This window comes from Polypterus senegalus, chromosome 6, assembly GCF_016835505.1.
Source record: "Polypterus senegalus isolate Bchr_013 chromosome 6, ASM1683550v1, whole genome shotgun sequence".
NCBI classification, from domain to species: Eukaryota; Metazoa; Chordata; class Cladistia; order Polypteriformes; family Polypteridae; genus Polypterus; species Polypterus senegalus.
Window position 1 is genome coordinate 169,325,010 of NC_053159.1, and position 25,582 is coordinate 169,350,591.

The following is a 25,582-nucleotide window of genomic DNA, read 5'->3' on the forward strand; positions in this document are numbered from 1 at the left end:
TTGGGACAAGTAGCAATAAGAGGCTGGAAAAAGTAAATTTGAGCATAACGAAGAGCTGGAAGACCAATAAACACTAATTAGGTCAATTGGCAACATGATTGGGTATAAAAAGAGCTTCTCAGAGTGGCAGTGTCTCTCAGAAGCCAAGATGGGTAGAGGATCACCAATTCCCACAATGTTGCGCAGAAACATAGTGGAGCAATATCAGAAAGGTGTTACCCAGTGAAAAATTGCAAAGACTTTGCATCTATCATCATCAACTGTGCATAACATCATGCGAAGATTCAGAGAATCTGGAAAAATCTGTGCGTAAGGGTCAAGGCCGTAAAACCATACTGGATGCCCGTGATCTCCGGGCCCTTAAACGACACTGCACCACAAACAGGAATGCTACTGTAAAGGAAATCATAGAATGGGCTCAGGAATACTTCCAGAAACCATTGTCAGTGAACACAATCCACCGTGCCATCCGCCGTTGCCAGCTGAAACTCTACAGTGCAAAGAAGAAGCCATTTCTAAGCAAGATCCACAAGCTCAGGCGTTTTCACTGGGCCAGGGATCATTTAAAATGGAGTGTGGCAAAATGGAAGACTGTTCTGTGGTCAGACGAGTCACGATTCAAGTTCTTTTGGAAATCTGGGACGCCATGTCATCCGGACCAAAGAGGACAAGGACAACCCAAGTTGTTATCAACGCTCAGTTCAGAAGCCTGCATCTCTGATGGTATGGGGTTGCATGAGTGCGTGTGGCATGGGCAGCTTGCATGTCTGGAAAGGCACCATCAATGCAGAAAAATCAGACGTCATCTCTTTCAGGGAAGACCCTGCATTTTTCAACAAGATAATGCCAGACCACATTCTGCATCAATCACAACATCATGGCTGCGTAGGAGAAGGATCCGGGTACTGAAATGGCCAGTCTGCAGTCCAGATCTTTCACCTATAGAGAACATTTGGCGCATCATAAAGAGGAAGGTGCGACAAAGAAGGCCCAAGACGATTGAACAGTTAGAGGCCTGTATTAGACAAGAATGGGAGAGCATTCCTATTTCTAAACTTGAGAAACTGGTCTCCTCGGTCCCCAGACGTCTGTTGAGTGTTGCAAGAAGAAGGGGAGATGCCACACTGTGGTGAAAATGGCCTTGTCCCAACTTTTTTGGGATTTGTTGACACCATGAATTGTCCCTTAAAATGATACATTTTCTCAGTTTAAACTTTTGTTCCGTGATTTATGTTCTATTCTGAATAAAATATTAGAAGTTGGCACCTCCACATCATTGCATTCAGTTTTTATTCACGATTTGTATAGTGTCCCAACTTTTTTGGAATCCGGTTTGTACATAAAAAAAATGTGATCGTTAACAATGTTAATTGTTTTTTTTGAATTCTGCAAGAACCTATTTTGCATTGTTATATAAAGTATTATTCTATAAAGCAGGCATGTCAAACTTGGAATCGGGAGGGCTACAGTCGCTTCAGGTCTTCATTCTAGTCACTTCCTTAATTAATAACCAATTACTGTTGCTAAGAGAATAAAACATTCTTCTTTAATTTTAAATTGGGTTGATTTTTAAAATTTCTATTTTTTTTTTTTATACACTTAACCGGTTAAGTCTGAAAGGTCACCATTGTATCTAGTTTCTTTCTTAGAAGCCAATTGTTGCACCTAACGAAACTCTATATTTAGCTCTCTTGTATGACTTCTAAGTGCGATCATCATGAAACACCACATATTTCCAAACTTGTTAATTTTTTTTGAAGGAACCATTCAAATATGTTTTGTTGCTCACAGTATATCAATATTTCCCAAAGTATCAGTAGGTTCAAATATTTTAATTGATTCCGATATGATGGACCAAAACATGCAAATAGTATGAAGTTAGCGGATTATCTGTTGGCTACCTTTCCATCTAATTATTGCTCGTTTATTTTTCCTTCCTTAACCAGCATCCAAACAACATTCCGAATCTTAAAATACAACTCAGCAACATTTAAAGCAAAAGATCTGTTCCATTAGCAGCGGTAATTAGTTAAGGAAGTGGCTGAAAGAAAAACCTGTAGCCTGTACTTCTGTAGTCCAAGATCAGAATTTGACACCCTTGCTGTAATGAATGACCTTTCAAAAATGTAAGCACAAGTTAAGCTCATTATTCAATATGAAATGAAACTATCAAAAAGTAATGCATCTTGCAATGCAAACTTGAAACAAGAGACTAAATCAGTGGTGGCAAACCTATGGCACGCATGCCAAAGGGGGGCACTCAGAGCCCTCTCAGTGGGGACGCGCGCGGTCGCCCGAGCACAGAGTTCGTTACTATAAAGCCAGAGGAATGCAGGGCCGGGCTGCTCCCCTAAACCGCTCCCCCTCTTCACGCGCGCTGGAGGACTTTTCTCACATCACCCCGCCCCTCTGCCCAGCAGCCCAATGGGTGCGCGTCCTTCCTCTCCTGTCTGGGGTAAGGCGGGCGGCACACATGCTGCTTGAGGGTGCGGCACAGACTGCAGCCTTTGAGTCTGTGATTCCCGTGGTGGGGTTGGAGGGGATGTGGTATAGCGGGTCCACAGCTCAAAATTGAAAAGGCCAGTTTTAACAGATAATTGCCGCACTCGCGGCTTAAAGGGGGTTATGGTAGAGTGGCCGGAGCGGTTTCCGGAGCTTTGTGATGCGGGCAGTCCTCGCTTAAGCGCACAGGTGAGGAGTCGTCTGCATCTGTAATTATTGCCGGGAGTTGCTAATCGCCACACCTGATCCACGACCCCCTAATATATAATGGAAGCTTTGGGGGCGGAGCTTAATAGGGAAGACCTGCGTGAAACACTTGAGAGGATCGAAGGGATGACAAAGGACAGCACAGTTAGTTATGAAAATGAAATCCTTAAAGTGTGGAATTCTCTGCCAAATAATCTTAAGTCAATGAAGGCACTTGAGATTGCTTTCCTTACTTTGTTTGGAACATCTTATGCTTGTGCGCAGCTGTTTCCAGCTTTGAATTAAATCAAATCTGACACCAGAAACAGACTAACAGATGACCTGAGTGCTGCATGTGTTGCTCTCAAGCTTACAAAGTATGAGCCAAGGTTAGACAAATTATCAGCATGCATACAACAGCAAAAAGCACATTAATTGTTCAAAAGCATACCGAATGCAAACTTTTACCTTTCAACAAAAAGTTGTTTGTATCATTGAAAGCTCTGTTATTATGTTTTTCTTTTAAGACAAAAGATGTTAATGTATGAGTTGCTTTTCTAAACTAAAAGCTCAGTAGATAGACAGACAGACAGAGCATCAGTATTGGCAGTCCAGTCCAATTTATCATCCAGCTGCACTCCCAGGTATTTATAGGTCTGTACCCTCTGCACACACTCACCTCTGATGATCACGGGGTCCATGAGGGGCCTGGGCCTCCTAAAATCCACCACCAGCTCCTTGGTTATGCTGGTGTTCATTTTTAGGTGGTATTCAGGTTAAATTGCCATGTTGGCACTTTGCGATAAATAAGTGGGTTTTGGATTGCAGTTTGGGCACTTGGTTTCTAAATGGTTCGCCATCACTGGACTAAATCATAAGAGGAAATTTATACATTTTGTATGCAGAAGGACAAATTCACGAGAAGGAAAAAAACGCCTTTTCAATTTTTTTAGTGTAAAATGCAAGTACAAGAAAACAAACACATTTTAAGAATGCAAGAAATGAATGAAGTGGAAAAACATTAATTTTCTACAAAGCTGTAATTAATTTTTTCCTATAAACGTACATAAAAGTTTTCTTCTTAGAGTACAAATTGCAAGAGAACCACACATATAGTAGAATACCCAATGAAAAATATGTTTGCAAAATTATAAAAGTTATACTTTTTACATAATCAAAATATGGCCTTAAACTTCTCTTTTACTACTTTTCAGTTACAAAATGCAAACAAAAGAAATACTAAGAAACAGGTTATTCCTTAATGTAGCCAAGGGCAACAGTGAAGGGAAGACAAAGTCAAGAGAATTGCAATGTTTGGCCAGAGCTGGAATTAACTCACAAGCAAACCAGCTTTACCATAGCCCAGTTCAGGCATGATAGCCTCAATGGCCTATGGTCAAAGACAACTATAATACATTACTGTAGCCAAGTGCAGGCTATCAAGGCCAAAGGTATATTCTTAACCATAAAATAACTGAGCCCACGTACTACAAAACACATGGTAACAGACTGACATTGAAGTATGATATATAACATAACAGGATCAATACATAGCACAAACGAAATCTGGGCAAAAATTCAGCTGAACCGATTCCTGTATAGCACCTGCCTCTGTACAGGGAGAGTCAGTGTGTTAAAATTTTGATTTACATTATCCTGATGAGGATACCTTGCTGGGCGGACCAGACCACCCTATCATTAGCAACTCCTTACATCTCCTTCATGAGAACTGCCAAATGCTCCGAATCTAGTTGAAAAGATACAATCCATCCTGTATGCTCCTGGATCTTCTCCCAGTGAGCTGTGCCTTGAACACCTCCTGTGGGAGAGGTTCTAACTACATACGCACAACACCCCAATTGGCTCTTCTCAGTCTGGAGAAGAGCAGGTTCTGCTCCAAGGTCCAGCTATACTGCTGTGCTCCTCAATGTCTAATGGAAAAATTTGCCCAGTTTTCTTGTGCAAGGACCTCATTTCAAGACCAAAAATCCAGGGTGTGAATGTATTAGAAAGCCATTCTGCTAATACAAACTGCTTTCTTGGGACTCTCACTCATACTTTCATAATGAAGCACCTTTTGGCGAGTTTGCCCAGTCCCCCAGGTATTGATGATGCGGAGAAATATCATAGCCTATATATAATGCATTATCGGGTTCAGGGTTGCACAAATAAAATTTAGAAACATTTCTATAAAAGTAGTCTTTATTCTTGAAGCAGAAGTTTTTCATGAATAATGAATTTCATTTTCAAAGGAATTTGTGTCCACTTTGTTTTCTCCTGAAATTCATTACTTGAAAGGTATCCTCTTGAAAGCAGTCTCCCTACAAATGAGCGATGCTGCAAGTTGCACTCCAAGAGGCATTAAACTCAAGATGGAAAAAAGTTGACTGCATCAGGCAATTAATCACTTATTCAGGTTTAATTACCATGAGGTATATGACTTCTGTATGAAGGCAGTTGATCCTGCATTGGTTTGTTCCGTGTCTGTGTGAAAGTGTGTTTCCTCTGTAGAAAGTGTACAAAATGAACTGTCACATTTACCATCCCACAATATATAAAGGAAAAAAAAAAAAAAGCCCAATGAGCGTGAATAATTGTAAGATCATCGATACAAGTGGCAGCTTAATTTTTATAAACTAACTCTTCATACCAATTTTTGGGAAAATGCATACTTTATACTGATATTTATAATCTATTATTATAATGTTCCTGTCGTCGTGGTATTAGTAATCAACTTTATTCCCCTCATTCATTTCCTTAGAGGCAAATACCTGCAGCACGGAACGAGGGCTGCTTTATAGCAAACAATACTTGCCATGACTCTCTTCACTCACATGGCTGAGCAGCAAGTCTAATGAGTGCAGAAAAGACCCCATTTCTCATTTTGTCCATTTGTCCTCACAATCTCACTTTGTGTCAGCTCAGGACCATAGGTAAGAATGCGAATATTTAATATTTGTTCCCACATCTGTTTGCCTCAAAGACAACTTTGAATGATTAGCCTAATTTCCTCATGCACCACCAGTTCTATGACTCATTTCTAAGCCTGCTTTGTGTGATATGCATCCATACAGTAAAATCTCTATATATAATCTTCATTTGGATCTTGATCTTTCTTTGTCTGCGAATGAATTAGAAGAAGCACTAGATGGCAGTAGAGAGACAGCTAAAACATAGGCATTGCATTAAGAATCTCCTCCAGGCTTATACTACTGAAGACTGTAGTACGCCAGTCACACCTCAAAACACAGACATTCAAACTAAACAAATTGTTGTGCTTTAAATTAACTAAAGAGATCTTCATTTAGATCTTGATCTTTGTCCGCGAATTCCACGCATGCGTTGACCACCTTCCAGTTTAGTACGTTGTTGTTACTCACAGATGTCAACAATGTGCCGGAATAACAAAAGGGGTGGTGGACATTGTTACGCTGGTTAGCTCCTGACGCCTGGTTAGAGAATGAGATTGCTGAAGATAAAAGGTACGTGCCTACGTAACATATGGATGAAATAAAGACAGTGGGTAAAATGAATGACAACGTAACAGCACGTTCCGGAAATTATTATTGTTACGTTGTAGCCGGCGAGTGCTGCGCGTCTCACAGTTGTACCGTGGCTTGCTCACATGTCAGTGAAGTGATCCCTATTTATGCTTTAAAAGAGCCTGGATACCTATGTGACCCCCTTTTATAACCATTGCTCCGTGTATATTGCCTTACTCTTTGGATTGCCACAAAGCAACCTGCGAGATTGGAGAAAGGTTGAGAAGAGATTGTGAGAGGAAACGACAGCGTCGTGAAAACGAGATGGACTGTGAACGGACAGAAGCAGAAATGCTCCTACACCACCGCATAATTACGATTCGGACAGCGATTCCGAGTAGGCTGTTCCTATCCAATCAATATCCGAGGGTTTTCTTTTGTAATTTTGTTTCCCTTATAAAAAATAATGATGCTGTGCGACGAAGGGCCCAGTTCATGACTGGCAGCCGCGTTTAAACAGGGAGCCCTTCACAGACAACTTTAACACGCGCAACGTAGTTGGGTGCACATGGCTAGTTAGTAATATAACGGACAAGCAGTTCTGTGCACGAAGCTCACCAATGTGGAGTTTTTTGTTTTTTTGCTCCTTTATGTGTGATTTGAGAATGCACAGATTATTTTCCTAAATTAAATGCCTTTGAAAAACACTCCAACACAAACTTTTCAAAACCTTCTCACAATTTAATATGTAATGAAGAAAACTTGCCATATGTATTATATACCATCACTGCTTCACTGTAATTGAATCTCCTACCAGAAATGGCTTCTAATAAATAAAATAGCTAAGCAGGAGAGACATAAACATGGCCAAAATGTATTTCTTAAACAGTATACAATACAGCTGAAATTTGAAAATAATCTGATTTATTGTATTTTCAAATACTAAAACTTCTGTACTGAAATGCAGGAATTCAAATTGCTTATTTGAAGCTAGAAAGTGCAAACTGGCCTGTCATTTTGGCACTGTATGAACTTTAGTAAAAAACTGAACAGCCTATGTTGGGGCTCTTGGATGAATGGGATACTCGCTTCCAAAACCTGAGTATAATGGGACCTCTCAGACTTTCCACTCCTCTGCTTTCTTCTTGCACCCATAGCTTTGCTGACACAAACTGCCGCCAACTAAATGCAGTTTTGCTATACAGCTGGTTTTCCATGTTGCCTCTACTTTAAAATTTAGTGCTCTGTAATTTGGTAACATTGTACCTTTCTGTTAAACGCTATATTTTGCATTTTCTTTTTTTTTTTTTTTTATAAGGTAACTTTAGATTAAGGCTTATTCCATATAAATAAAAATCCAAGTCACAGATCATTTCAATAATTACATTTAATGACACTAGTTCCCTTTTATTTATTTATTTTTTTAAACAATGACTCAATACCCCTGTTTATATAAGAGACCTGCATCAATATTATGTTTTTAACCTCTAGTCATATTGTGAAAGATGTATTTGCAAACTAAAGGAGGTAAATGTCAGTATTACTATGTATGACTGCACATGGAAGTGGCGATTTTAAGTAGGATGTAATCAGAAGAAGGAGCATAATTGTAATAACGAGCCAAGGTCAAGACCAGGAAAATGAGATTCAAATAAACAAATGTCCAGGACTCAAGACCAAACCGAGAGATGTAACAAGGAAATCAGAAACCAGAATATTTGACATAGCATAAGCCAAAACGCAAGATGTAGATCAAAGTTTGAAAAACAGAAAACAAGGTTGCACCATCACTTTAGCCACAGTATTCCACACTACACCTCACACACTAACATGAAACACCATGACAAATGAAAAAGCCCAAATATTAAATTGTCACACTTAGGCAACTTTTTAATATAGTATGTTGCCTCTTACCTGCCATGAACAGTAGTTATCTTCTCCTTGCCCCCAGGAAGTACCACTATCAGTTCAATGTCTTTGTCAATCAAGTTTTCTTTCTGCTCCATTCTTACACCTGGAAAAGTCCAAGTTTCTTTGAGAAACTATTGCACCATCAGAACAGTATGTTTTTGATGAAGCGTCGGAGCTTTATCTTCAACTGAAGATCTGTAAAGACAAAATGTGAGCCATATGAAGCAGTTGTACTTTTTAGATAACTGACATTTTTACAACAATTGTACCAGGATTCATATTTCAACTTTCAATATTCAATACTCTCCATTTCTTTAAACGATACTGGACTTTTTAAACTGCGCAAAGATGGATCAGTGCTCTGGTACCTACATTTCACAAAAGGAAATATTTTTAAATGCATGAATTAAACAGAATGCAGTTTAGGTTTGAAACAAAATCGGCCCCCATAATTTTAGTTTTATTACAAGCAAGTTTAACAAAATCAATAAAATGCTTTAAAAAAATTATAGACCTTTATAATCTTTTTTTCTCTAAATATGATAAGTGTACTCGAAGTATAGTTTAATAGTTTTTTATTGAAATTTTGCCATGTGGTTTGTGCAGCTGCCACAGAAAACTGAGCTCAGTTTTACGTGTTCACTTTTTTCTTTATTTATTTATTTATTTTTTTTAATGGACAATGTAGTTCCTCACTAATCCCGAAAACTTTCTAACTTTTAGTCGATTGGATACGGGCAAGTGTATTTGAATGATCTCTACAGCATTTTATTCAGTGCTTCAGCTACAATTCTGCAGAACAATACAAGGGATAGATAAAGTGTGAAAATTAAAATGGATTAAACAAAAATATACAGTAGAGTCTCGCTTATCCGACATAAACGGGCCGGCAGAACGTCGGATAAGCGAAAATGTCGGATAATGGGAGGTGTTAAGAAAAAGCCTATTAAACGTCAAACTATATGGTATAATTTTACACATTACGAACCTAATACAGTGGAACCTCGGTTCACAAACATCTCTGGACATGTACAAATTGGGTTATGACCAAAGAGTTTGCCAAACTTTTGCATCTGTTCACGACCACACACTAGGTATACGAACGAGCCAGTTTCCCTTTCAGTTTGTGACACAGGCGCACGCACACACACTCGCACAAGAGAGCAAGAGACACACGCGCACAGAGAGACACGCAGGTGCACGCACACATGTGAGCGACAGAGAGAGACACAGGAGGGCGCACACACACACACGCCAGAGAGGGCCGGCCACATAATCCACTGTAATCATGTTTTACAACAAAACAACAGAAAATTTTAACTGAAAAAATTAACTTAGCAACCAAAAATAGACTACGCTCACAACTTGCAGTTCTTGTTGACGATTGATGCGGTTTTTTTTTGGCGATGGGATGTCGGATAATACAGAATGATGGATAAGCGAGACTCTACTGTAACAAGGAAGCAAATCTAAGTGCAAATGCTTAAAAATGTAAAAAGATTTTATCATAAATCTTAAGATTACAACTGCAATATGGGTAGACCTGTGGCACAACGGGCAGCTTCAAGATAAAGAGGACTGAATCCAGGGCTAGGGTGCCAGGCCATGTGGGTTTTAATTCAGATACTCGAGTTTTTCTTCTACATCTCACTGACAAGAATTCTGTGGAAACTGACATTTTGATTTCAGTGTCATACTTCTTTTAAGTTTTACTTTAGATAACAAATAGGTTTAAAATCACAGCAAAATATCTCAATTGAAATTTTGTTCCCAACCATTCCCAATTTTAACATTAAACCTATGACTGAAGGAAAAAAAAAAAAAAAAATTCAGCACTTTCTGTATATTTAAAAACTTTATCAATAGAGTTCTAGTACAAGTACTGAAAATCCTGTTTTAATTATATACAATGTTAACACATTAGGTACTATATAGATACTATATAGATAATAAGTCCTCAGCAAAAGGCTCATTTTGGCCTTTTTACACCTTATAAAGCATCAGTCAATTGGTTATTTATCTCTTTCCAGTGTGGCATATTAGAAGCTTTTGATGTGCTGGAAAAATGACTTATGAATGTGAAGGATTCACAGATCTTATATTGAAACTAGCTGTGCTAGCCCGTACTATAAAAAAGCCTGGGGTCCTAGAAACTATTGAAATCGTCAGAAAAAATCAATTGAAATGTAGGGTTGTCAGGTAATTGAAAGGAACTACTCTGGGCATCCCTCTCCTAGGAGGATTCGTTTTGCCGATGTGCTCACCTCGCTTGTGTATTAGTGGTGGGAGGAAAAGTTAAAGGGACACCATTTGGCCAATGTGCTCGCCTCACTTCTGTATTAGCAGCTAAGTGAGTGACCTTCTTCTGAGGTTTCGTTTTCCTGACATGCTTGTCTTGCTTACGTATCCTTGGAGGTGGAGCCCTTACCTGGACTCCACCTCTCACTTTCGGGCCAGACCGATACACACACTTCCACACATGCACGTTTATATACAAGACAGGCAATATCAAGAGAGATCATTCTCAGTTAAAACACTTATGACCATTCTAAGGTAAACAACCACTTTACTGATGTTTTGTAAGTGTCACCAAAAGATGCTTTTGTTAAGATCTTGTTACACAAGACTAAAAAAAATTAATAGATGCATTTTTTGCAGTACCTAAAATGTTTCCCATACAGGCAGTCCCTGGGTTACGTACAAGATAGGCACTGTAGGTTTGTTCTTAAGTTGAATTTGTATGCAAGTCGGAACAGGTACACTTTAGTAAATGCTATTGTTGACTGACTATAAACAAGTGCTCTGCCAATGAATGATGGAGTTTCACCTCTATCTGAACTTTTTATTCTTTCTACTTATTTTCTATGGTGATGGTTTTTCTCTTCTTTACTGTATCACCAGCACTTGCATCAGATTTGTGTTTCAGAGACATTGTTGAAGGGTGAAGACAAAGGTTAAGATAAGCTCTTTTGCACAGCACTGCACACGCTATCACAGCAAGAAGGCACCCCTCGTCAGCACGTCTGATGTACTGATGAGAGACAACTTTCTTCTATGTACGTAAGAGTACAAGAAGGCTTGCTATTGAGAATGAATGGGGGCAGCGAGGTGCAATTCACCATTCACCCACCACACAGTCACCTCCATTTGCATGCAGTATGCCTGCAGCATCTGCCCACTGAAAAAGATCACGGTGTTGCCAAAGGCGGAAAATGAATCGCCCACCACCGCCCACATTCAACAGGCAGCCTCCATCCTACACACGAGCGGTAGCTCCCACCGCTCCATTCAACCGGAGCCGCCCGAGGGACACTACACTGCTGAAGATGGAGCGGCAGTTACTGAGGAGCCTGCGTTGCATCCCCAAGACAGATGTAGCAGCAGCTGTGGCCCCTCTCGTAAGTCGCATGTCCAAAAACTTGGGGACTACCTGTATTCACACCACATAAAAACACAACGATGGACACTAACACAAATCTAATATCTTCATACAGTACTGGCATATATCCAATTCTATGAAAAAGTATTTGTTCCCATTTGCTCGGTTATTACAAATTGACATTGAGTGCTTTTAGTTCTTTCACCAAAATCTAATATTGAAGGTCACAAAAATAAACAATGCTTCAATTTATGTATACAATTTATAAAATGATTATCCAATATAAACTTTGCACTGTGTGAAAATGCAACTGTATCTATGTTAAACCAATCCAGTTAATTGAGAAATAAGAGTCAGCAGAACACCACCAACATTGATTACAGCTGGCTCTGCTCAACATAAACCTCAATTATTTTGACCTTTATTAGAGTCAAGTTGCTAGCATAAAGATTCAATAGGCACCTAATTCCATAATCAAAAGGTAATATGTGAAGAGATCAGAAAAAAAAGGGTTAAAACGCCATTTCTCAAGTTCTGGTACTCAACCCCACCACAGTGATGGGCATTATGTCCAAATGGAATAGCAGCAAACCTTTTCACGATTGCCCAGTTTCCCAAAATTACTCCAAGGGAGCAGTGCAAAAAAAAAATCCAGGAAGTAGTAACAGAGGATCTTAAAAACACACACACACATTTATAGAACTGCAGGTTTCTCCTTTCTCAGCAAAGTCCACTGTTAGTGACTTCACCATCAGAAAGACATTTTGGAAAAAGTAGCTAGGCAGAGGCCACTGTTAACTAAGAGGTTCACAAATGCCCATCTCTCCTTTGCCATGAGATTTTCCCCAGATGTGTGTGTGAAGCAAACAGCATACTAGTGCTGAAAAGATACCATAAAACTTTCACTTCAGTTTTGGAACAACTTTCAGACCGCAGTACCAGTACTAAAATGGTAACTCCAAAACGCTTCTTGTTACTTCCCCCTCCCTGGTGTGGTGCACGATCACAAGCATCAAGTACTACTTCATCCGGATTGATGTGAATTCCTGATCACATCAAAGCAGGAAGATGAGGGTGTTTCCAACTTGAAGCAATGGAGGAGTCCCCATGAATTTCTGACCATGCTGAAACGTGTACTTTTGTTTCATAATGCTTTTCCACAACTTCAACAGTGAATGTTAAGCAGAGGTGGCATGGGAAAAGCTGATGTTTACTTCCAGTACTGAAAATCCAGAAATGCTGGTACTGCATTGTGTTAAAATGTTTTTTTTTTTCTGTACTTTTCCAGTACTAATATACCGTGCAGCCGTACAGTACACTACTATATGGTGCTTTGCTGGCTCAGAACCTGGACATCTTACCATAATTCTTTGCTATATTAAACAACTCTAGGAGAATGTCTGGTTATTTGTCTATGAGCAGAAGCTGAAATGTAGTTGGAATATAAAGCAATACAATAATCCGTAACACAAAAGCAAGAGCATACCAAAATGGCTGAAAAGAAGCCAAAATAAAAGTACTGCACAGGCCGAGTCAAAGTCCACACCAATAGAGATGCCTTTCCTGGGCCTAATATAAGCAATTAAAATTTCAAAACACAATCGATTTTTCTGAATTAAAGCAGTTCTTCACATAAGGGTGGGCAAACATTTCTACACAGAATGGGAAAGACTGACATTGCCATATAGTTTTATAGGCAAACTGCAGTAATTACAGCTAGAGGTGGTATAACTAATTATTAAGCAAAAGGGGCAGTTATTCAGTGTGCAAAAAAGTGACATTAAATAAAAAAAAAAAGCTGGGAGACTAATAGATACAGTGCCATGAAATATTTATTTTATTTTAATTGGGCTTATACATGCCAAAAATACTATAATAATAATAAATGGAAAATTAATATATTCAGCTAAAGCAACTTGGCAATGAAAAATAAAAACATACTTCTACTGTACAGGAGTTAAATCTCTTGTTAGATGAGTGGTCAGCTAGCCAATCACTGAGCATTCAACAATTCAGCTAGCAGTCAAAGGTCTATTTTGGCCGAATATGACAAAGGTACAACATTAGATTAGAGCTGGGTGTTCAGTTGCCAACTACCAAGTTCCATTTCCAAAGTCAGTAGGATGAAGAACAAGGCAAAAAATGTTCACAAATGAGACAGAGGATATTATTCCCAGTCATTCATTGATTAACCAATAGTTAAACCGTCTCAATAATTCACAGATACATTTTTTTAAAGTTATACAACAATCACAAGAGTTATAATTACATTGTAAAATTAATCAGAACCATTTGGGTTTCTTTCCTGAACCATTCTAGGAAAGTGAAGTTGAAGCAGGGGCCTTCAGAGTCTAATGGCTCTAGGGACAAAATCTCTTTTGTATCTGTGCATATTGTAGTTCTAGGATAGCAGCCTACTACTAAAACTCCTCTGCTTAATTATAGCGGTGTAAAGTGGATGATGTTCAGTGTCCATAATACACTGCAGCTTCTACAGTGTTCTCCTCTCTGCCATTGTCTCCAGAGAGTGCATTTCCATGCCAACCACAGATCCTGTTTGCCTAAGCAGCTTGTCAATACAATCAACATCTCACTTCTTCAAGCAACCCCCCCCCAGTACACCACAGCATAGAAGAGAGTACTGGCAACCACCGACTGAGAGCATATGTAAGACACTCTTGCAGATGTTCTAAAGGAGCTCTGATTCCTCAGAATACAGAGACGGCTTTGCCCCATCCTGACCACAGCCTGTGTGTTCTCTAACCAGTCCAGCCTGTCATCCAACAGCACTCCAAGTTATTTATAGGTCTTGACCCACTCCACATCAACCCCTTCAATGGAGACAGGTCTCAGTGGTGGTCTAGATCTATGGTACTCCACGACCATCTCTTTGGTTTTGGAAATGTTCAACAGCAGTTGGTTTGACCGACACCATCCTACAAAGTCATTCACCAGACTCCTGTACTACTCCCTCCTGTACACCCCGACACACCTCCCCGATGGCAGTGACATCTTAGAATGTCTGTATGTGGCATGTCTCTGAATTGTAGCTAAAGTCTGATGTATACAGAGTGAAGAGGAAAGGAGAAAGAACAGTCTCCTGTGGAGCTGCAGTGCTACCAATTACAGTCTGTGAGGTGCAGTTCCCCAGTCTGACAAACTGAGGTCTGCCAGTAAGGTTATCTATAACCCACTTCACCAGTTGCGAGTCCACTCCAATCCTGTACAGCTCGTCCCTCAGTACGGGGGGCTGTATAGTACTGAAGGCACTGGAAGCGTCAAAGAACATGATCCTCACATCACTACAAATCCTATGTCCAGATGCAAGTGGGTCCGGTGGAGGAGGTAGAGAATGTTATCATCCACACCCACCTTCTCTCAATAGGCAAACTGCAAGAGGTCTACTGTGTGATTCACCTGTGGCCTGATGAGATAATGAAGTAGCCACTCCAGGGTCTTCACGATATGGGATATTAAGGCCACAGGCCTGAAGTCATAGAGTTCCCTGGATCTCACTTTCTTGGGCACCGGGATGAGACATGAGGACTTCCACAGTGTGGGGACCCTCTCCACTTGGAGGCTCAGGTTGAAGATGCGCTGAAGGGGTTCTGCAAGTTTAGCAGCACAGGTCCTTAGATGTCTTGAACACACGTTATCTGGACCAGCTACCTACCTACCTACCTAGGACGCCAAGTTGTCCTTTAACCTGGTCAGCAATGGTGGTATGAGGAACCAGAGGTGGAGGAGCAGTGGGGTTATTAGCACCTTGTGATATGCTGCTCTGCTGGTGGAGAGACTATGCTATGCTGTCAGCACAGGGGAGAGGTGGTAGCTATGAAGGAAGAGGTTTAACTCTAAAGAGGTTATAAATTATGTTAAGAAAGGTACAGTATATACATGTTTATATGATGGGCAAAATTACAATCAGGCACTTTTACATTCACTGCAGATGGCATCACAGAATGAGTCCCGAGTATTATCAAAACACTCCAGGGTCTCAGATGCAATTTTATGTGGGTTTAACAGCTAACACTTTCTCATATGCTATATGTAAAAAGGTTACCAACAGCCACTAAAACAGATTTTTTTTTTCCCCCCCCTTACTTTTGGAGTGTTGGTTGTCCTTCAAATGCCAGTGATGTCAACCAGCTAAAATTATGATGTTTGCGTTACCTCAAAACTGTGGGCACCAAGTAACTAGATGTGCCCTGATGGTCTGGGATAGTGCTTCAAGATCACCAAGAAACAGCATTCTGTTAATAATGGGTTAATGCTACCCACTGAGAAATTACCTAGTAGCTACCTCACAGTCCTGTCCTCTTTAACTTAGAGTGAAGCACAGGGGTGCAGTGGGCTCAGAGGACCACTGATTCAGACCATCAAGGAGAGAGGAAGTGATTTGGTGTGGTAACAGGCAGTGATAAAGTAAGGCTACCACCCAAGCTACAAAGATAAAGCAATAAACAGTAAAACCAAGCCCACAGGGACAGCAAGAATTTTGTTTGTGTATATTTCCTGTCATTCTTCACAGTTCTCTCTTTGTTCTATCCTTCCTGTACTTCAGATTGAAACCACAATTTCTGATAAATATGATGTGTTTTGGTCATTATTCTGGGTAGCAGAGACTCCTCACCTTTCAAAATGTACTACAAAGGAATGTCACTAAGACCTTGAAGCTGAGAAGAGTGTAACTGGCATGCTATAAAAATAAATCCTAGAACAGAAGGCAAAACCTGCAAACCATGCAAAGGGAAAAACAAAAAAAAATCAAAGTCACTGGCATGTAGGAACGGAAGGGAATACCAAAAAGATGAAAAAGACGGGCACACATTGATGGAAAAACAGCAAGAACAACAAGTCTCAGTCATACAACAGAAAACAAAAAAAAAGATCCTGGACTGGGGGTTCAGGTCAGACAGACAATCTCCATTATCCATTTCCATAAATAATTTTTAAAGTGCCTTCCATAACATGTTGCATGTTTTTAAGGACATTTCAATGCAATTACCAAAAGTTTGTTCAGTGTTATGATTTTTATTATGGTGGCACATTGACAAAGTTTTACTGCCCGTGTGGAGTTTATGGGTTTTCTCCATGACTGTTTTGGCTTTTTCTCCAAGTGCTTTCATTTACCTTCAAAATCCTAGAGATGTACATTAATTTGAAAATATACTGTACACATACATAAAATATACTTTGGGTATTATGCAAGCTTTCCCTGTAAAGAGCTTGTGCTTCTTCCTGGGATGGTTCTTGCATTGTAGGAGATGCTACTGGAAAAGGTTCCAACTCCCATGACTCTGAAGTGGATGATAGCTTTAACATGGATGAACAAACTGCATTTCTACCGCAGGGACCAGTTCTCATAATGGATTCGAACTGCCAAGCTACAAAATTATATGAAACTGGACTTGCACTTTAATATGTGCCATTTCATATCAAAGTTTATTTAAAACAAACTTACTAAAGACATCGAGGCACTGATTGGAACGGAGCAAAAATTTTATACATGATGTTGGATTCTTTAATGTTTTCTTAAAAATCTGAGTAATGTACATGTGCGACCATCTTAGTCAGCAAAAACAAACTAATAAACAGTGAATTCAGAGATAGATTGATGGATCTGTAGTTGTTCCCAGGGGTAAATCTGGCTTTTTACAGAAGCTCTTTAAATAAATAAGTAGAGAAGTAAATAAATACATAAACACACATACACCTAGGAATGAAAACACATTAGAATGACTATAAAGCAAAAAAAAAAAAAATCAAAAAGAAAGAAAACTTCTGACTTGGCAGTCACAGGTGTATTGCTGTTGGTATAAAGGAGCCCCCGTAACATTTCTTGCATTTTTTGACACAATTCTGCTGAATAATTTGTTTGAAAGTCCTCAGAGTTGGTGTGACAGAGACAGGGCGGGCAGCATTGTTCATAATGGCACACTGTTTTGTTTTAATTCTCTCCTTCGCTGCGACCTGCAGAGGGTACAGAGTGTCCCACATAACTGAGTGGGCCTCTCTTAAAGTGGGGTTACCGGCCCAGTATGCCACACTGTAGAAAATCACTTTGGCCATCACAGAGTTGTAGAAAATGTGAAGAATGTCACTTCCCACATTAAAGGAACTCAGTCTCCCAAGGAAAAAAAAAAAAAAAAAGACGGCTCTGCCCTTTCTTCTAAAGTTCTTCTGTGTTATGAAACCAGTCGAACCAGTCATTGATGTGGACCCCTGAGCTTGAATTCAAACATATCACACTGCTTAAATGAACTTAATATGTTCAGAGCACTTAAAAACTATAACAACAATCTTGGCACTCAATAAACCCAGATGTGAAAAAACTGGAAAATGTGTGACAATCAAAATAGAAGAAATACAGTGAGTACTGATGAAAATGTGGAATCAACCAAAACTAGGCACAAAAAGTAACCCATCCACTTCATACTTAACAGACCTGCATTAATAACAAAACAGTTTTCATGTGACCTGTTAAAATGCTGGTAGAGGATGCTCACAGGTCTCAGCTACAGTGTATCTATGGGACAGCTTAGCAGTAGGGACTGGGTAAAATAATCAGGTTGAGGAGTGACGTGGCATTTTGGGCTTAAGGCAGTCAGACAAGAGTTCCAAACCCTTTTAATGACTCGCACAGTTCACAGCAAACCCTTTTAAAATAAAAACACAGCTAAGTATATGCTCATGGATGACACTTTAGATTTCACAACTTCGACTTGTACAAATATACTCCCAAGTAGTGTATAGCATAAAGCTGCACAACAAATAAATGCAGCACAAAACATGCAGAACTGAACACATTGAATATGAAGATAATAAATAGGTAATAAATAAACACTAGAAACCCCAATTTGGACAATCCACATACAGAATACAGATTATAATGGCTGATACAGATGTGTGTGCTGTTTATAACCATATTAATGAATTAATTTTCGTAATACATGCAAGCATGTGTGCCATTTCCTCCATCTCCATAATTTAGCAAACTTTAGATATGCTTGGTATTTCTTTAGCAACGGCCAATTTTTTTTTTTTTTTTAATTCATTAATTGCCAAGAATACATGACCATCGAGTAAAAGTTAAAAGTTCTAGACAGAGAAAAGCAACAACAACTAATTCCTAAAGAAGATAAGAGTGTTTACTCAAAACATTGTGTATAAGGAAGTATTTACTGCATAAAAATAATATTTAGTTAGGAGTTATGTAAGCATACAGTTAAATATACAATAAGAAAATAAGCTTAGAAGTGACATGCATGCACAAAAGCATGGAGGTGTACAATGTACTTATCCATTTATCTATCCTGCTTTTCTACTTGCAGCCATAAGTGCTGTGCATCTGTGCAATATTTCTATGGACAGCAGAATGTGCTGCTATGGCCAGTCTACTATGAGCAAACAATGTACTGAAGTTAACAGAGGTTACTATGGTGCATTGCTTAAAAAGTCATCTTACTTGTGGTATTTTAACCTTTGGACCTCAGTGCCTGGAAGTTAATGTTTCCCCAATTTTAAGGATTCACTGTGTTAGTGACCACCAATTCCTCAAAACAGAAGGAAAAAAATCCAAAGAACATGTCGTGTGTACACCCAGTTGCCAAGCAGAAATGCTTTTTTTTTTTTAAATTACTGTGCTTCCAATCTGAATACCATGAGATACAGGAAATAAGAGAAAATAATTTTTATTAAAAAGATACAGTATTAGTTTGAATAAGAATTTGTTCACTACAGGTATATTTCTCTTTTCGGCATATGCAAGGGAAGCATTATTATATAATTTTCCTGAGGTTGTGATGCTGTTCTTGAACAAGACATACATTTAAAATACATTTTTGGGTTGGTACCAAAAATGTTAATTAAAACATAACAGAATGGTTCCTTAAATAAAGACTTTGTTGTGTCTTAGGAGTGAGTCAAGAAATCTACATACCTTCTAGCTGTCACATGAACCTTGGCATAACCAACATTTGGGCATGGTACACACACACACATACACAAACACCCCCCTTCCCCAGGTCAGGTCAGGCTGGGCAGCATGCACTGGCACAGTGCATTGCCACACCCACCACACAATGCAACATCTCGGGATCCCGATTGGCAACCCCCTTGGCAGACATGCGGTTCTGTCCCACCCCTCGGAAATGATCCTCTTTCTGCCGCAGCCAGGTGTTACGTGGGCATCCCCTTGGGTCCTCAGCAATATGGATCCTGTAAGCCAGATCACCTGGAGGGGAATCTCACCAAATGGCCGGAGTGCCATAACTCACAATGCAGGTAATGGGCCCCACTAGGGACTCTGTGAGCAGCCACTTGTTTAACACAAAGTCAAACCAATGGTACCCATTAATGACAAGCAAAAAAAAAAAAAAACCATATATAGCACAGTTCCTCATTAGTGTCCACACCAATAAAAAGCCAAGTGGAGAATTTAACTTTGTATCCGTTATTGCTAGCCAGACTTGCTGTTTGATCCTAGAATCTAATTTTACGGGTCAGTACACATAGTTTGTGACAAACGCTTGGGGTTATAAAGTGACCAGCAAATCAAAATCTTCATCATCAACTTTGGGCCTGTTTTACTAATGTCATTCAATCTATTCTTCACAAAAGTGCTGACTGGCCAATCTCACATCTGCCTCTACTTTCACTGATGAAAAAGAACCCCAAAGTGCTCCGACACCTCCACTTGGGGCAGCTGGTAAACCCCAACCTGAACAAATGTCACTAGTGCCTAAGGCGGAATTATGACCTCAGATGTATATGAGCCTTTTAATGCAAGTGTAAGATCAGTAAATAGTTTGTGAACACGTACCTCAACAACAGTGGTAAGGACATGAGGTTTTGTGCTACTACAACAACTGGTTTGCCAAGGCCGATACGTGACCTATCAAAAGGTAACAATTATAGCATTTAATTAAATAGCAGTTTATTGTGGTAAGGGACATATGTAGTTTGAAGGAGCAGCCACACATCACCTTCATCTCTAATGTATCCTAAGCAACAAACAAGAAAATAAAAAATGTTCAAAACATGCAACAACCATAAACTGCACAATTTTTTTAGCATTCATCTGCAACGATTTCAGCTAATCAGTAATAAATGTTTAATGGTCTATCTAGTGAAAGAATAATATGCTCAGTAATATTTACACGATCAGTGTACCAGAAGTGAGTGTGTTCTCCAACAGCTTCCTTTTTAAGTAAGCAAAGTGTAAAATGCAATGTATGTTACTGAGCCTTGCAATCTGAACTCGGCAGCACACATTTGGATTATATAGTTAATATAACATGTCATATGGCTTTGGGTACAAGAATCTTTTTTTGTGGTGCAGTGGTTAAGGCTTTGGGCTTCAAATCCCACTACTGACACTGTATGACCATGAGGAAGTCACTTCACCTGCCTGTACTCCAATTAATAACACAAAAATAATTAAACTAATTGAATTTCAAATGTTGCAAAGTTGCCTAGGATAAAGACATCAACCAAACAAGGAGCAGTAGTAGTAATAATAAACATTATTAACAACAACTGTAGTATCAACTTACAGTAATTTTTAGTTTCTTATAGCATTTAACATGCAAGGGTGGAGTGGTTGCTCTGTGGCTAAGGATCTGCGCTGGTATCTTGTTACTGCCAGAAGGGATCCTACTCCATTGGGCCCTTAACCTGAAAATTGTACAATTGCAGACCCTGTACTTTGACCCACCCCCAAAGGTCAAGCAAAAAGAATTTCCCATTCAGGGATTAATAAAGTATATCAGAACAGATCTATGTAGCTGGATTCTGTTTCAGTCTGAATCTGGACGGTGTCATCATTAAGTTCTCAATCCAGTTTCTTTAGAAAACTAAGATGCAAAATAATAATACTAAAATAAAAAATTTAAGATGGAATTGTAAGGGGCTACTGTTCTCACCATAAGGACTTGGTTAGAAATCAGGTCTTCCAATTTCACAATTTCAGAATATTGCTATTCAGGAATCCATTTAAATCATTAAAAAGTTAAACTTTAACACAGGAGGAGAAGCTTCTGACAAATAGGAAGAGATACCCTCTTAAAGGAATTTAGATATTATATTGGAATTTCTCCATAAAAAAGCCCATACCAACTATAAACAATGTTAAAACAAAATATTTAAACCATATCCTAATCTGAAACATTTGGCAGTGACGGAACAGATGGCAACAGTAAAATATGAAGCTTATGAACACAGAACAAAGCAAAAACAGTTTAAACTTGGAGCAAAGCCAGATCAGTAAAAGGTCACACTACCATAGGCGAGACTGTGCTGGGCTCCAGCCGGCTGATGAGCATTTTACTGGGGCGGAGAGGGTGTGCACATACACAACTTTGAAAAACGGAGCAATCAGACTAAAAATGCATGCGGAAACCCTCCCTGAACTTCCTGGTCCACACCACCCGTTTTGTTTTATTTAGTATGTTTGTGTTACACCCCAACTCAAACAGCTTACAACTCCTGAACACCAAAGTATATTATTGTTCTTCCCTCCAGAAAAATTTCTCTTTAATCTCCTTCCAGCTCTTCTATGACTTTCAACATTAAGATTAAATTGTCCGTTTATTGGTGTCATTTATATATAAAAAAAAAAAAAGAGAATTAAAAAAGGGACAACTGTTTGAAATTGAAGGAGTGGAGAGTAATTTTAGTACTTTTCATCTCCAAAGAAAGAGAAATTGGTGTCGGACTACTATGTGAACTTCCAATAGCAGATGACGCTGGCACTGCAACTGCAGGCCATAGAGAGTAACTAAAGGTGATGTTTAGGTTCAGTGCTTCAATTCCTTATCTTCCAAAGGAACATTTTTATTAAAGAAAATAAAGGAGTACATTAAATCAGTGTTTCCCAACCTCGGTCCCCTTGTGGCTGCAGGTTTTTGTTTCAACCAGCTTTTGTTTTTAATTGGACTCCTGGGCTAATTAAGAGATGTGTTTTGGGAACAATACAGAAATTAGAAAACTAAGTTTGGTAAAAAAAAAAAAAACATATTATATATGTACCAAGCAGTTATACGAGAATAATGTATTTTTTTCTTTTTATCAATATTTTCATCTTGATTTACATTCTAATTTTCTAGGTGTTCTAATGGTTTAATTAATCCATTATTTACTAGTTAGTGGGTCTGATGCTAAAGTAGTTGCAGCCTTTGATTATTTAGTGTTGTTTGCCAGCATGTCTGCTCTGCTCATTTTTAATTGTCATTAATAAGATACAACGAAGGGGAAAAACTGCACAAAGAAATGGCAAAATATAATGAAATCAGCAAAACAGAGTTAAGCATTTAAATCTATAGCAAAATCAGAAATATTTCTAAATGTCTTATAAATGTAAAAATCATGCTGCTGAGCTTTTCTGAATGTAGAATAAAAGAAAAATAATCCCAGCTAATTAAATGAGCTCAGTGCTATCAGGTGTTGTCACTGATTAGGAATCTGGTTGGAACAAAAACCTGCAGCCACAGGGGGTCCCAGGACCGAGGTCGGGAAACACTGCATTGAATAAACTGATTCTGTAATACTGTATATAAAAATGAAATGGCCAACCCACCCTGAGAGGACACTAACAGGGAGGCAGCAAATAAAAATGGAAAGAAAATATGAAGTCAATGAAACAACCTACACACACACACACACACACACACACACACACACCTGGAACACAAGAGTACTCCGCAAAAGAGAGAAGTAAAAATGGGGAGAAAAGAGGAACAATGACACAAAGAAATCCCCAACAAGCTCTTGCCTCTGATATTATGGAGTATCTGTGGTACAGAAACCAGACACAGGTTTAGAATTTAGAACAGAGAGAACGAGACAAAAAAAAGAGTTAATGGATGGAGAGGAGGTGGCAGGGGACTGATGCTGAAAACAAGTGTAGAGATGTCGGACTAACCTAAAAGGAGAGGAGGAAGAATATTCTAGAATTGTTTCTAGGGTTTTTCTTTGTAGTTCTGGTTATATAACACTTTTTGTTTTTAAATATTGTGTGTATAGATTATATATAACATACACTGTGTATACACGCACATAGACAGCTAACAGTGTGAATTATTACAGACAAACCCGTTTATTGGGGCTATTAAACACTGGGCTTCAAATAATCAACAGTTCATCTTCAGCAAATTTTTTATTGTTCATCTTAAAAACGTGCAACACATACAAAAATAATTTTATATAACTGCATCACTAATAACCCGGACTTCTGGAAATCTTGATATATAAATTTCCTTATTGATTTTAAGGGAGAAGTTGTAGGTATGCTCACATGACTTTACTGTATATCTGCAGATAATCCATTAACATCATTTAGGCTATTAATTGCAATAATGTTTGTTAAGGTACTATATCTAATCCCTATTAATAAAGTATTCTCTGGAGAATTTATTTGTAGGCTACATGCTTTAATAAACTGAAAGCAAAACTTACTTCAGGCTAAATTATTCATAACCTGTAATGGTGTGGCTTTACCAAAAAAAATCAAAATGCTTTTCGTTCCTTTTACTATCAACAGCAGAATGCCCAAGGATATTTTCCCTTTTTACTTTTAGATGAAAATAGAACACCTGCAACCAATTTTCAGATAATTTGTAAAGGCATACACACCTGTCTATAGGAGGTCCCACAGTTGACAACGTGCATCAAAGCAAACAAAGCAAAGACATTCAGAGCTTAGAGACAGGACTATGTCAAGTCACAGATCTGGGGAAGGCTACAAAAAAAAAAAATTCACACTTCACTGAAGGTTCCCTCGAGCACAGTAGGCCTCCATAACTCCAATGAAAGAAGCTTGGAACAACTACTACTCTTCCTAGGCCCGGATGCTTAGGCAAACTAAGCAAGCTGAGCAGAAGGTTCTTGTTAAGAGAGGTGACCAAGAACCACATAGTCACTCTGACTGTTCTCCATAGAACCTGTATAGGAATGGAATGGAAGAAACTTCTGGAAGAACAACCATGATCACAAAACTCCTCCAAATGTGGACTTTATGTTAAGGTGGACAGACGATACACGAACGCTGAGTTGGAGTTTGCAAGAAAGGCACCAAACACTCAGACTGTTGTTTGACCATAGTTCTAAGTGTCACATCTGTGTTTGACCTCAGTTCTAAGTGTCACATCTGAAGGGAACCGATTATCACCAGTGCAACACCATTCCAACAGTCAAGCATGGTGGTGACAGCTTCATTCTATGGGATTGTTTATCAGCTTGGGAGACTATCCTCGGTTGAAGAAAAGCTAAAATGTATCAAAGCACAGAGATATCCTTAATGAAAATCATCACCAAAGCACTCTGGGCCTCAAACTGGGCCGAAGTTTCACCTTCCAACAGAACAATGACCTAAATGCCTTAGGGTCAACATTATCAATATTCTGGAGTTCCCCAGCCAGATCCAAGACTTAAACCCAACTGAACACCTCTGAAGATTCCCATTGATGGTCTACATCTAACCTGACAGAGAAGGTGAGAGGATCTGCATAGAAGAATGACAGAAAATCCCCAAATCCAGGCATGTTAAGCTTGTCAGGTCATACCCACGAAGAGTTCTGGCTGTAACAACTGCCAAAGGGGCTTCAACTACAAGTACAGATTAAAGGGTCTAGAATACTTGTGTCAATATAAGATTTCAGGTTCTAATCTTTTAATAATTGTGCCAAAATTTCTAAAATCCTGTTTTTGCTTGGTCTTTCTGGGGGTTTGAGTGTTGCATGATGAGGGAAAAAAATTTATTCAAATGATTTTAGCAGCAGGATGCAACCTAGCAAAGTGTGAAAAAAATACAGTGATCTAAATACTTTCTGAAGGCACTATAGACAGACATCTGGAAATATGTGAATTTATGGACAAAGTTTGTGGGAGAATGGTAAGGCTTTGTTAGTCAAAACACGCTTTGTCAGGATCATCATTACTAAATTCACAAAATAAGTGTTGCAACTTTTTTTGGCAGATATCCTTAAACAGGAAATCTTTACATGAGGATAACATTTATGTAAACAGATTATGCTTTTACAAATGACACATAAGCTGATAAAGTGACTTGCTTAGGGCTGCACATTGAATCATAAGCAGCAAGTAAATTCCAGTTGTACAAGTT

General features: G+C 38.9%; 1 protein-coding gene across 4 annotated transcripts in view; it reads right to left on the reverse strand.

Moving 5' to 3' along the window:
• Positions 1-25,582, reverse strand: part of cobll1b (cordon-bleu WH2 repeat protein-like 1b) — a 123,215-nt gene that overhangs the window by 55,426 nt on the left and 42,207 nt on the right. For all 4 annotated transcript variants that reach the window (XM_039757517.1, XM_039757514.1, XM_039757515.1 and 1 more), the window contains exon 2: positions 8,085-8,276. In XM_039757517.1, the coding sequence (XP_039613451.1) occupies positions 8,085-8,176 (92 nt within the window). In that variant the 5' untranslated portion in view covers positions 8,177-8,276. The remainder of the gene's footprint in view (positions 1-8,084; positions 8,277-25,582) is intronic.